This window comes from Carassius auratus, chromosome 15 (assembly GCF_003368295.1).
Source record: "Carassius auratus strain Wakin chromosome 15, ASM336829v1, whole genome shotgun sequence".
Taxonomy (NCBI): Eukaryota; Metazoa; Chordata; class Actinopteri; order Cypriniformes; family Cyprinidae; genus Carassius; species Carassius auratus.
In genome coordinates, this window is record NC_039257.1 from 928,993 (window position 1) to 941,385 (window position 12,393).

The window sequence follows — 12,393 nt, forward strand, 5'->3', positions numbered from 1 at the left end:
TCTGATCAGTAGATTCTTTCCACTTTACTCTCAAAGGTTCATTGGGGAACCAAAAATTTTATATTTCTGGCATTGCAGATAAAACCTCCCTGCTTTTGAACCTTGTAGAAGTGCAGTGAAGCTTCTTCTGGACGCTCTACAGGACCTGGAACTTCCAGGAGTTCTGGTCTTTGTAGTCCAGACAGTCCGCAGCGTTGAAGTTCAGCTTCCAGGACGCCGTCTGGTCTTTGTAGTCTAAGCAGTCGACGGCGCTGAAGCCCAGTGAGGCGGCGGTGTAGCCCTGCGACGAGAGCGAGGCGGGCGACTGGCCGAGGGCTGCACTCATGGGGCTGAGAGCGCCCCCTGTGGCCGACAGCTGCGGGTGCATGGGGGACAGATACGAGCTGCAGTCCAGCCCGGTGAAGTAGGACGAGGAGGCGTAGCTCTGCCCGTAGGCCGGGGCCTGGGTGTAGGTCATGGGGTAGGCGCTGGAGCGCTGCAGGCAGGGCGTGCTGGAGACCGACAGAGGGTCCTGGAGCGGAGAGACGGAGGCCGGGCTCCAGATGGACACGGTGGCGCTGGTGGAGCTGGAGCTCGGGGCCGGAGGAGGTGGAGGGCTGTAGGGGCCGTTGGTGCTGGCGCTGGGCTCGCTGACGCTGGGCTCTCGGGCCGGAGACGACTTCTTCTTCGGTGGTCTGGGTTTGGTCTGACCGCTGGTCTGTTGCTGCTGCTGTTGACGGCATTTCGCGCGACGGTTCTTAAACCACACCTGCAGAACACAGACGGGACGACTGTCAGTATCCCATTCCAGTCACTGACTGCTGCATGCAGGATATAAGTACAACTTTATTTATATAGTCATCAGTAGCACAGGTGTATGTGTAGCAATAGACAACAATACATTTGTATGAGTCACAATTATACATTTTTCTTTTATGCCAAAAATCATTAGGGTATTAAGTAAAGATCATGTTCTATGAACATATTTTGTAAGTTTCCTACCATAAATGTATCAATACTTAATGTTTGATTAGTAATATGCATTGCTAAGAACTTCATCTGAACAACTTTAAAGATGATTTTCTCAATATTAAATTTTTTGGCTCCCTCAGATTCCAAAATAGTTGTATCTCAGACAAATATTGTCCTCCGAACAAACCAGACATCAATGGAGAGATGATTTATTCAGCTTCAGATGATGTATAGACATCAGTTTAAAAGAATTGACTCTTGTGACTGGTTTTGTGGTCCTGGGTCACATATAGCAGAACCTTTTAAATGTACCTTACAGAAGAGAAATGCAAGTGTGCATTCAGAGAAAATAGAAATAAAATAAAAAAAAAAAAATACAACAATAAAATAAATAAATGAAAGGCCATAGTGAACAAATGCCTAGTTCTGCCATCTTTGCTTTATTTTTATAATTTATTTTTCTGATTTATATCAGAGCTGTACCATAACTTGAAAACAACAACAAAATAAAAAGAAAAAAAGAAAAAATATTTTTTTTACTTATAAATAAAATAAAATATAAAAAGTTTATCATATTTAAAATTGTATTTAGTTTTACTTCATGCACAGAATATCTAAAACTTGAAATGAAAAAAAATAATAAAAAAAAAAAAATATATATATATATATATATATATATATATATATATATATATATATATATATATATATATATATATATATATATATATATATATATATTAAAAAACATATTTAAAAACAACACAAACAGTAAAAAAATGACAAAATCATACCACAAAATTACTAAACCTTTAACTAAATTTAAAACAAAAGCAGAAAAAAATAATCAAAATATTAACAAATAGCTTTGACTAACAAAAAATATAATATAAAATAATTTATATAATAAAATATAAATCCCACCAAACCTTTCAGTGAAAGCATTTACTCATCAGAATATTTTCCACTATATACATAAGTCAAGTGATATATTTAATTGTATTATAAATATATACTTATCGTTATTAAAATATTAAAATGTTCATAAATATATAATATTTTAATAATGATAAGTATATTTACTGTAGACCTTGTCAGATAATTAAATATAGCTCTACCCTGAATAAAGACTATAAATAACCTTTTGTGCATTGAAATAGTCTCATGGATGTTAAAGGTTGCATAGATGCATAGATATCACCTTCATCATCATCATCATCATCATCATCAGGGGTTTGGATAAACTGGACCTCCTGGTGTCCTTGAGCAGGCTCTGGACTCACCTGGACTCTGGACTCGGGCAGGTTGATCTTGAGAGCCACTTCCTCTCTCATGAAGATATCCGGGTACCGCGTCTTGGCGAACAGTGTCTCGAGGATGTCGAGCTGCGCGCGCGTGAACGTGGTTCTCTCGCGCCGCTGCTTCCGCGCAGTGTCTGATGAAGAACCACACGAACACAGTTAGTCTTTAGTGTGCATCCAGCCATCTATCTATCTATCTATCTATCTATCTATCTATCTATCTATCTATCTATCTATCTATCTATCTATCTATCTATCTATCTATCTATCCAAAATATAATCGTTTATTTGAATTAATCCACACGTAAAAGCATGACTTTATAAATGAGATGCAACTAATATTCTTTATTAATTTATTGCATTAATGAGCCCAATCAGCATTATGATATTTGTTTATTTGAATGATATTTGACGTATTTGAAATAATGTTTACAAAGAACATTATTTCGTATTTGGCTCATAAATCCCTCGTCAAAATAATCAAACTAATAGACTTTAACGAAATTAATCGCCATGATTTGAGATGCGCGATTATATGGCTATGAATGACGTCAGAATGATCGAAACTGTTTCAAAACTGTTTTATATGCCTTTTCTACAAACCTAATATTTTTTCGATTACTAGATTTACTCCTGATAGAATTAAACATCTTTATTAAACCGGATGAGCAATATACAGAATACCTTTTTCTCACTCGAGGTATGTGTGAGTATAAATCATGTAAACATGACATCAATAAATAAACATACAGTAAATAACTCCTAGCTAAATAACGAAATAATGTGAAATAAAACAAAAGAACAGCAGATTTTGTTATAATATTTATATTAAAAGTGGATTTATACTTACGCATTTATTTATAAATATTTATTTGTGAGAACTGTTTGCGCTTTTCTAAAATCCTGAGCGTTGCTTAAACTAATATATAAACCTCAATCAGTGTCTGTGTGTCACAGACGTGTATTTGTAGAAATAGACAACAATACACTGTGTGAGTCACAATAATACATTTCTCTTTTATGACAAAAATCATTAGGATATTAAGTAAAGATGTTCATGAAGATATTTAGTAAACCTCCTTAAATAATCAAAACTTAATTTCTGATTAGTTTTTTCTCCCTCAGATTCCAGATTCTCAAATAGTTGTATCTCAGACAGATATTGTCCTCCGAACAAACCACACATCACTGAGAGATCATTTATTCTGATGATGTATAAATCTCAATTTCACAAAAACGGATCGTTTGTTTTGTGCTCCAGGGTCTCATATTAATAAAGATAAGCTGATCGTCACGTTCACGCGCAGAATCAGACAGCTGAAGTCTAATGGTGATGACTGGCTGTGATGATGACACTGTGAGGGTCAGTAAGGGTCAGTAAGGGTCAGTAAGGGTCAGTAAGGGTCAGTACTCACTGGGGTAGTGCAGGAGGTCCATCCCGGAACCGGACAGAGTCAAGCCGTTCACTGAGTAATGAGGCTGCTTCATGTAGGACATCATGTCTATAAACTCTCTCTCTCTCTCTCTCTCTCTCTGAGAGCTCGGTTTGTCCGGTGTTCTCCGTCTGACAGAGAGATGAAGTGAGGAAGAGGAGGAGGAAGCGGCTAATTAGAGACGGACAAGACCTGCACAAACCCCTCCCTCCACCCACCCTCTCTCTCTCTCTCCATCTCTCTCTCTCTCTCTCTCTCCATCTCTCTCTCTCTCTCTCTCTCAGGTTCAAGAAGTTATGTGACGATGGAAATTGAGATGTATACATCATCTGATCATCAGAATAAATGATCTCTCAGTGATGTGTGGTTTGTTCAGAGGACAATATTTATCTGAGATACAACTATTATAAATCTGGAATCTGAGGGAGCAAAAACATCTAAATATTGAGAAAATCATCTTTAAAGTTGTTCAGATGAAGTTCTTAGCAATGCATATTACTTATCAAACATTAAGTTTTGATATATTTACGATAGGAGATTTACTAAATATCTTCATGGAACATGATCTTTACTTAATATCCTAATGATTTTTGTCATAAAAGAGAAATGTATTTATTGTTTTTTAATGTATGTATTGTGCACTATTGCTACAAACTGTGCTACTTATGGAACTTATGGAACATTTTTTTAAATTGTGTGAAATGAATATATCCCATGCATGTTAAAAGTACTTCGTGGAACTAGATGCCAATAAAGAACCTTTGCTTTTAAACCTGATAGACATTTGGTAAAGAAATGTAAAGGATCGTACAGAAATCGAAAGAGATTTTCATGGATGTTAAAGGTTCTTCACGGAACCATTAATGGCAAATAAATAGCCTTTATTTAAAGAGTATTTAGAATTTAACGAATGCATTCATTTCAGTGATTTCTCTTTCTGTCGGTGTATGAAATATTTGCAGAAATGAGGAAGACCCTCAGATTTGGACTCAGATTTGGCACAGAGGTTCATTCAGATTAAAAGAGAAATAAAAGTCTAAATAAATAGGAAAAGAGTGCGTACATCATCACAAACCGAGGATCAATGATCTGAGACGATGCTCTGATCGATCAAACACTCGTGTCTCAACTTCAGAGCTCACACACACATTACACGTCACAAAAACACATTTCACAGTCTGTCTGTCTGTGTGTGTGTGTGTGTGTGTGCGTGTGTGTGTGTGGAGAGGCTTCGTGCGTCCAAACGGGATTAAAGAAACAAAAGGACCCAGTGTTCCTGAAATCCCACAAATATCCAGCCTCTCTCTCCGGAACTCTCTGCATTAAAAGCGTTTATTTCTAATAAATCATCTGTAGCTTTTGTGATTTTTATATTTACTTTAGACCCCGAGTTCAGTCACACAATACACGGACACGATATTTCCCGTGATAAATTAGTTTTGTGTTTATTAATTAGAAACATTGTAGGCTAAACAGTTATCGGAAATTATAGGAAATAATTGGGAGTTAATTTGTTTTGCAGTTGCTAATAAGAAATATTAATATGTAAACTACACTCTTAAAAATAAAGATGCTCCAAAAGGTTCTTCATACAAGAAGCATTCAGTCAAAGGTTCTTTAAAGAACCAGGTCTTTCTTGCATTTGTATAATGTGAAGAACCTTCTTTCGCAGAAAGGATGTTAAAGGTCTTTTATGGAACCATTTAAGACAAAAAGGTTCTTCTATGGCTAAGCCCCTTTATTTTTAAGAGTGTAGCTAGCTACTTGGAAATGATTGGAAATTATTTTTGAAATAATATGCACACTTATCTTGCAATTAAATTAATTAAAATATTTGTCCTTTTTGATGTTTTTTTAATTGTGGTTTTATCTCTTATTAGAAAAACTATTGAGAACAATTGAATTTCCTCGATGTAGAATGTTCTGTAATATAGACGTGTTGTTCTCGTGTTTGTGGATGGTCTTCTGTGTCTCTGCTGTGATCGGTGTCTGTGGTGTTTGTGAAGAGATGTTTGACTCATATCTGTGCTGTGTGACTGTAGATCTGTCTATGATTGAGGAAGGATGGTAATGAGCTCTGCGCTTGTTAACTGAATCGGATTTCTACTCATTTCAAATCCACCGAAACTCTATAAGGGGTTTATCAGCAGATATAAAGAGACACAGACAGTATAACAGCCTCTAATCGGACCTTTTACATCTCTCATATCTGTTTCAGATGTTCAGACACGAGATCATCATCATCATCATCATCTTCATCACAGGAAGAACTGGGATTCAGGATTCTCATCGTGTCTGCTGGGAAGTTGGTGAGTCGAAACTTTTCATTTGTGAGGAAACATCCCGATACGCGCACGCGCACGCACGCACGCACGCGCGCGTTCCCAGCCACCTGTTCACTGCTTCAGTGAATATAGTCTGTGTGTATATGTTGCATTATAATATTGCATTACTTGAGTAAACTATTTACAATGAGATATCAGCACGTCTTCCTTTTAACCTTTCTTTAGAAATTAAAAAAGTTAAAATGTTTTTTACACAAAATAATTTGCAAATAAGTTTTCATTCAAATATTTAAATAAATTTGTAAATTAACTATTATTTACATATTTTAACCAATGTAAGTATATGTTTAGCCTATAAAAAGGAGAAAAACAAATAGATTTAGTCAAATTCTTGACAAAGTGTATTGTTTTATTTTTCGAGTTAAAATGCTTCCTGGAACTATATTCGTCATTTTAATGTAATTAAAAGAGTCACTTGTGTCTGTTTATAATGTGTTGTTTTGTAATTTTTCTTTTCTCCTTATGGTGTGGCACTAGGACCCAGCGCTGACTGAAATTAAGGACACGACCACCACATAAGAAGCTTACAGTATTTAATCTGCAATTCCTAAAACACACACACACACATACACACACACACAAACACACACACTCACACATGTTTGTTTTTGTGTAAAGTGTGTTCATCCCATAGGTGTAATGGTTTTTATTCTGTAGAAACTGTATATTCTATGTCCCTTCACCAACCCTACACCTAACCCTAACCCTCACAGGAAACTTTGTGCATTTTTACTTTCTCAAAAAAACTCATTCTGTATGATTTATAAGTGTTTTGAAAAATGGGGACATGGGTTATGTGCTCATAAGTCACCCTCTCCTTGTAATACCTGTGTCATACCAATGTCATTACACACACACACACACACACACACACACACACACACACACACACACACACACACACACACACACAGGTGGTAATTCTGCAGGCTTGGATTGAATTGTAGGGTCACATTTGTCTCCGTTGCTGCTGTGGTGGAAGTGTTGTTTAAGTCGGTTCTGATTATGGTCTGAAGATGTTAGTCTAATAGCTCTGTATGATGACTCTGTATAGTGTAAGTGTGTGAAAGACTCTTTCACGTCTGGTATTGAGGTTTTGGAGCGCTGTGAACTCAGTCCTGGTGGTTTCTGTAGAATCTGGTCAAGGCCTCTAAAGCAGAGCGAGAAACCCCCTGTAGATCTGACTGGAGCTGAACACTCACCACATCAGTGAAGCTGCTCAAAACTAGAGTGTACTCTGATCTCAGACTCTTCAGGCTGTTCACGTCACACAGAATTGCTTGTGCAATAAATGTGAATGTGTCTGTGAGATTAATACAGCATGCATTAGTTAGATGCTTTTATCCAAAGTAACCCTCATTGCATTCAACGTTTACATTTGATCAGTTCATGCATTGCATGGGAATCGAACCCATGACCTTGTGTTGCGAGCGCCATGTTCAAACATCATCTGTGTAAATCTGCTCTCTCTAACACCCTATCATTGGTATTTACAGCACTGGATACACACGCATAACACACACACACACAGTTCAGCCGATTTGTCATAATATGCTTTATCTGAAAAGTAAGTATCTTACCTCGGGATAAAGAGGGGAAAGAGGCATTTGTAGTGAGATTGTGAGCAGAGGACGCGACAGAGACAGACAGCAGGAGTGAAACCGGACGAGACATACACGTTTGTGTGAGGAGTTTGTGTTTTGGTGCACAGAAGAACCTGTGAAGAAGCAGACAGACAGAGACACAGGTACGTGTGAGACAGACGGATGGATGAGGTGAAGGAAGAGGGTGGGCGGGGCTTATTCACCTCAGTCTGAAACCCAACACTTTATGATTGTTCATTAGTCGATACATCTGGATGTGTTAGACTAACTGCAGATCTAAGTGGTGGTTAGATCCTGATTCTGATTAAATTAACATGTCAACTTGCAAACATTTTTAAAGAATCTTTACACATTTATCAGGACTTGGATCTCTTTTTCAAAACTCTGTAACATTTTATTTTTATTGTGAACAACTGACATTCTACAAACTAGAAGTAACTTTGTAACTACATGTCAACTTATTTTACTAACTCTAACTTGCAGAGTTACTCATAGTTAGTTGAAGTCGAGTGTAATAAAACTGACCTGAGAGTTGAGAAATGAAGATTGTTATTGGCACTTCTCTTTTCTAAATCTTATATGCATCTAAAATTATTATTTTTTATAACATAAACTTGCAGTCATGAGAAGGGAGTCATTTGGTGATTGTTTTGAAGACATTCATAGATGAACTGATGAAGAGACATATGAGACATCTGGACTTGATAATCCACAGCAGACTCTGTGTGTGTGTGTGTGTGTGTCACAGTCAGCGTGTGTGTGTGTGTCTGTGTGTGTCTCTGTAGCTCTCACCCCAGGGCTCTTCGTGTGGCAGTCAAAAAAATAAAAGTATTGTATTTTAGATCATTATTGATTATTCTTTAAAAAAAAATATATTTTTAGGGGACTAATTATATTTAGGGTACTTAAATATATCTATGGAACAGTTATCCATTTGTTTTTAAGAAATGTATTTATTTATTATTAAAGAAGACACTTGGCAGATTATCACTGAAGGAAAAAAAAGAGGGAAAGGAAAGAAAAGATATAGAAGTCTGTTCATTATTATGAAAATGCACAAAAATACTATTTTTAATACTGCTTTATAAATGCTGTGTATATTTCCAAAAACATTTTTAAGTAAGAAATGTTCCATATTTGAGGTTGATGTTTCAAAACATGAGTTTTCAGTAAGATTTAGTTTGGGTGCAGTACCAAATGTTTTCACTAAATTTGTTTTCCATTTATTTCACATAATAGTACAAGTGGGACTATTTATTTATTTATTTGTTTGTTTGTTTATTTATTTTTTTATGTTCACATAGCAAGTGTGAAAACCTTTACCAAGTTTCATACCATTCCAGTAAAAGAAAAGAAAAGAAAATATTAATAATTTGGTCAAAATGCTGCAGTCTGAAGTTCATTTGTTGTTCTCTTCAGTGATTTGAGGAGGTTTGTGTGATTCTGCGTGATGTTAATCACAGGAAATGTGATTGTGTTGAACTGTGAGCGTGCAGTGATGTAATGAATCACTGTTGTGATGTTGGGCAACAGGAAGTGAGGTAAATGCTAACAAAGATATGTTGTTCTGTGAGTGTGTTTAAAGCAGATATGGAGTCTCATTCACACATAAGGATTAATAAACTCAGATTCAATTCTATTAATTTTCCTTCCCTTACACACACACACACACACACACACTCATGAGCCATGTGTCCCAGCATAAGCCTCATGCATGAGTGCACAACACATTATGTTTGTGCTTGAGTACCTTGTGTGTGTGTGTTTGTGTGTGTGTGAGAGAGAGAGAGCTGGTGCTAATGGGGTCAGGGGTCGGGTGGTGGTACAGTGGTAATAGAGAGACTCACACGTGTGTGTGTGTGTGTGTGTTTGTGTCCAGATGGCATCGGATGATGGAGAGAATGACAGTAATGCAGCAAGTGGAACAGTAGCACTAATCCACCTTCATCCTGCACGTGCCACGCGCACACACACACACACACACACACACACACACACACACACACACACACACATACACTGACGATTGTGTTTCAGGACTTTATAACACAACTTCACAATTTCACTCAGTTTTAACCTCAGAATAGTATTTGGAGACCTGAACCTCCACTTCGGCTGCAAGCCCCTTGTGACTCGACTTATTACTGTATTTTCAGCATCATTCCTCCAGTCTTCAGTGTCACATGATCTTCAGAAATCAGAATAATATGATGATTTACTGCTCGAGAAACATTTCTGATTATTATCAGTGTTGAACACAGTTGTGCTGCTCAATTTTTTTTTTTATGCAACCGTGATACATTTTATTTTTCAGGATTCACAGATGAACAGAAAGTTCAGAAGAACAGCATTTATTTGAAATAGAAATCTGGAGTAAAAGAGTCATCTAAAGTAGCTGCAGTGACTGTAGATGTCATCTCAAAGCGGCTTGGAGACATTCTCTCATTTTATACAGATGTCTGTGAATACAATGATGAGTGTTTGGTTTATGATCACACAAGGTGCTGGACTGATTTGAACTTCTGACCACACACACACACACACACACACACACATGCTCACAATGGTTCTCTGATTCTTAATTGGTGTAGTAATCCTGAGGAATTTCTCTAATTAGCAGATACTGCAGTTCATATTCTTACCAGCCTGTTCCTGCACAACACACACACACACACACACACACACACACACTCTCTCTCTCTCTCTCTCTCTCACACACACACACACACACACAGGTAGATTTGCAGCGTGTGAAGTGTTGAGTGCGTGTGTGCATGTGTGTGTTTGTGTGTGTGAGTGTGTGAGTATGTGTGTGTTTGTGTGTGTGTGTGTGTGTGTGTGTGTGTGTGTGTGTGTGTGTGTGTGAGTTATTGAGGGTGACAGCAGGTCTGTGTATTAGGGTTCATGCATCAGTCCTGCAGCCTGTTTTAGCCTCTCTAATCTGGATTTACCATCAGCAGTGTGTCAGCAGCACACACACACACACACACACACACACATACAAGCTGAACCAGCACAACCTGGCACAGACAGAAATACAGACGAGACATTGTGGAGAGATTCATGACATATGTTTAAACTTCTGCAGCATCTGATCTGATCTACAATAAAACATGAACTAAATGTAAAGTATCTGTTCACTGCAGGTCCTTAAAATGTGTGTGAATGTGTATCATTTCTTCATTATGTGTGACGTCTCAATATATGTACAGTTTTTCTGAATTGCTTACAGTTTTTTACAATCGCTATGACAGTTTTTTCAATACTGTACCTTTAACAAGTTTCCTAAACTCTTACTGTAACAAAGTTAGCACAGCATCCATCTTTGTAGGCTATACAATTAACACATTTCTTGTTGCTTTGATACAAAAGGCAGACAGTTAACACTAATTAAAAATGCTTGAACTTCTTTTACACACAAGCTCAACCAAGACCAAAACAATGTAATTTTACAGTCAAATGTACAAATGCTTTCACACTGTGATAAGTGTTTAAGTGAATGAGAATGTGTTTAGAGTTTAGCAAAAATAGTGCATAATTTGTAAACATAGCAATAACTGCCTGAACGTGTTTAAGGTTTAGCAGAAAGAGTGCTTTATTTGACAAATTGGTTTAAGCTAGTTAAGGGTTTAGTGTTTTAGCAATTCAGAAAAACTGTAAATCAGTTGGTGTTTGGGTGATTTTTAGTGAATATATCAAGACAGTTCATCTTCAACACTATATGTTCTAGTTTAGCATTTCAAACCCAACACAAATTTTCTGCACTGTAAAAACAATATTCTTTGACGCTGTAAACAAATACTACTGAAGTACATTTTATAAGATACTGTTTCAGTCTTTCTACTTCAAAATGGTATTTTGCATTCAATATGTTACTTGCAGGTTTATTTGTGAAATTTATGAAACGGTTTCTGAGTGAAAATAGTTTCAAAGTAAATTCTAAATCTGTTTTCAGTGAGATGCAGTGTATTCATAATACATGACACATGGTTTAATATGTAATGAATGACATTCAGACATTTGTAAGTGTGACTGAAGTAAAGCTGCTGTTTGTATTTTCTTTTGAACATCATAACATATGTGATGTGCTGTTTCTCTGTGTTTCAGGGTTCTTTACACTGGATTCTAGATGTTTCTTCTTCAATGCCGCCCAGACTCTTCTAGTGTTTGAAGGAGGTTTTCAGGATATTTTTCCAATTTTATGAGACGGACAACTCACCCAAACTGAAGATTCTCCTATTCAAGGCAAAACAAAAACACACACATAACCATACATCCCCAGTTGATTGACATTAAGAATTGCAAAAATAATTTGTATATTATTCTTTTGTTTAAATGTTGTCTTCAAATGCCGATGCACAGATTTTCCAAAATAAAAGTCTGAACACTGGATAAAGCCAGGTTAAAAATTCAAGTTTTTTATAGAAGGTATTTTTGGATTTTTCTTTGTATCACTGAAAAATTATACATTATTAAAATTATATATTATATAACACTCACAAAATACTGTCAACAGAAAGAAAACAAATACATTTTCACTATGTTTTTAGGAATAAAAGTTTGTATAAATCAGTGGAAATGTTTATTTAAACAAACCCCACGGTAAAAACCTTCAGAATATAGAGAGGAATAAACCTCTAAGTTTTGGTGAATGTAAGTTCTTCTGAAGTGGAGAAAAAAAGCTCACTACCTTTAAATATATGCATTTCTGTCATGTTTTTATTAATTAAATGTTGTATAAATCAGTGGAAATTGTATT

General features: G+C 36.5%; 2 protein-coding genes across 3 annotated transcripts in view; both read right to left on the reverse strand.

The window, feature by feature from the left end:
• The window catches only part of LOC113114667 (homeobox protein otx5-A-like), a 5,185-nt gene extending 1,387 nt beyond the window's left edge, over positions 1 to 3,798 (reverse strand). The window contains exons 1-3 of the mRNA XM_026281579.1: positions 3,668 to 3,798; positions 2,235 to 2,386; positions 1 to 748 (exon numbers count right to left, since the gene is read on the reverse strand). The exon at positions 1 to 748 is cut by the window's left edge and continues 1,387 nt beyond it. Coding sequence (XP_026137364.1) covers positions 137 to 748; positions 2,235 to 2,386; positions 3,668 to 3,752 — 849 coding nt within the window. The 5' untranslated portion in view covers positions 3,753 to 3,798 and the 3' untranslated portion in view covers positions 1 to 136. The remainder of the gene's footprint in view (positions 749 to 2,234; positions 2,387 to 3,667) is intronic.
• Positions 1 to 12,393, reverse strand: part of LOC113114651 (leucine-rich repeat and fibronectin type III domain-containing protein 1-like) — a 680,315-nt gene that overhangs the window by 134,771 nt on the left and 533,151 nt on the right. The gene's annotated exons all lie outside the window — the stretch shown is intronic.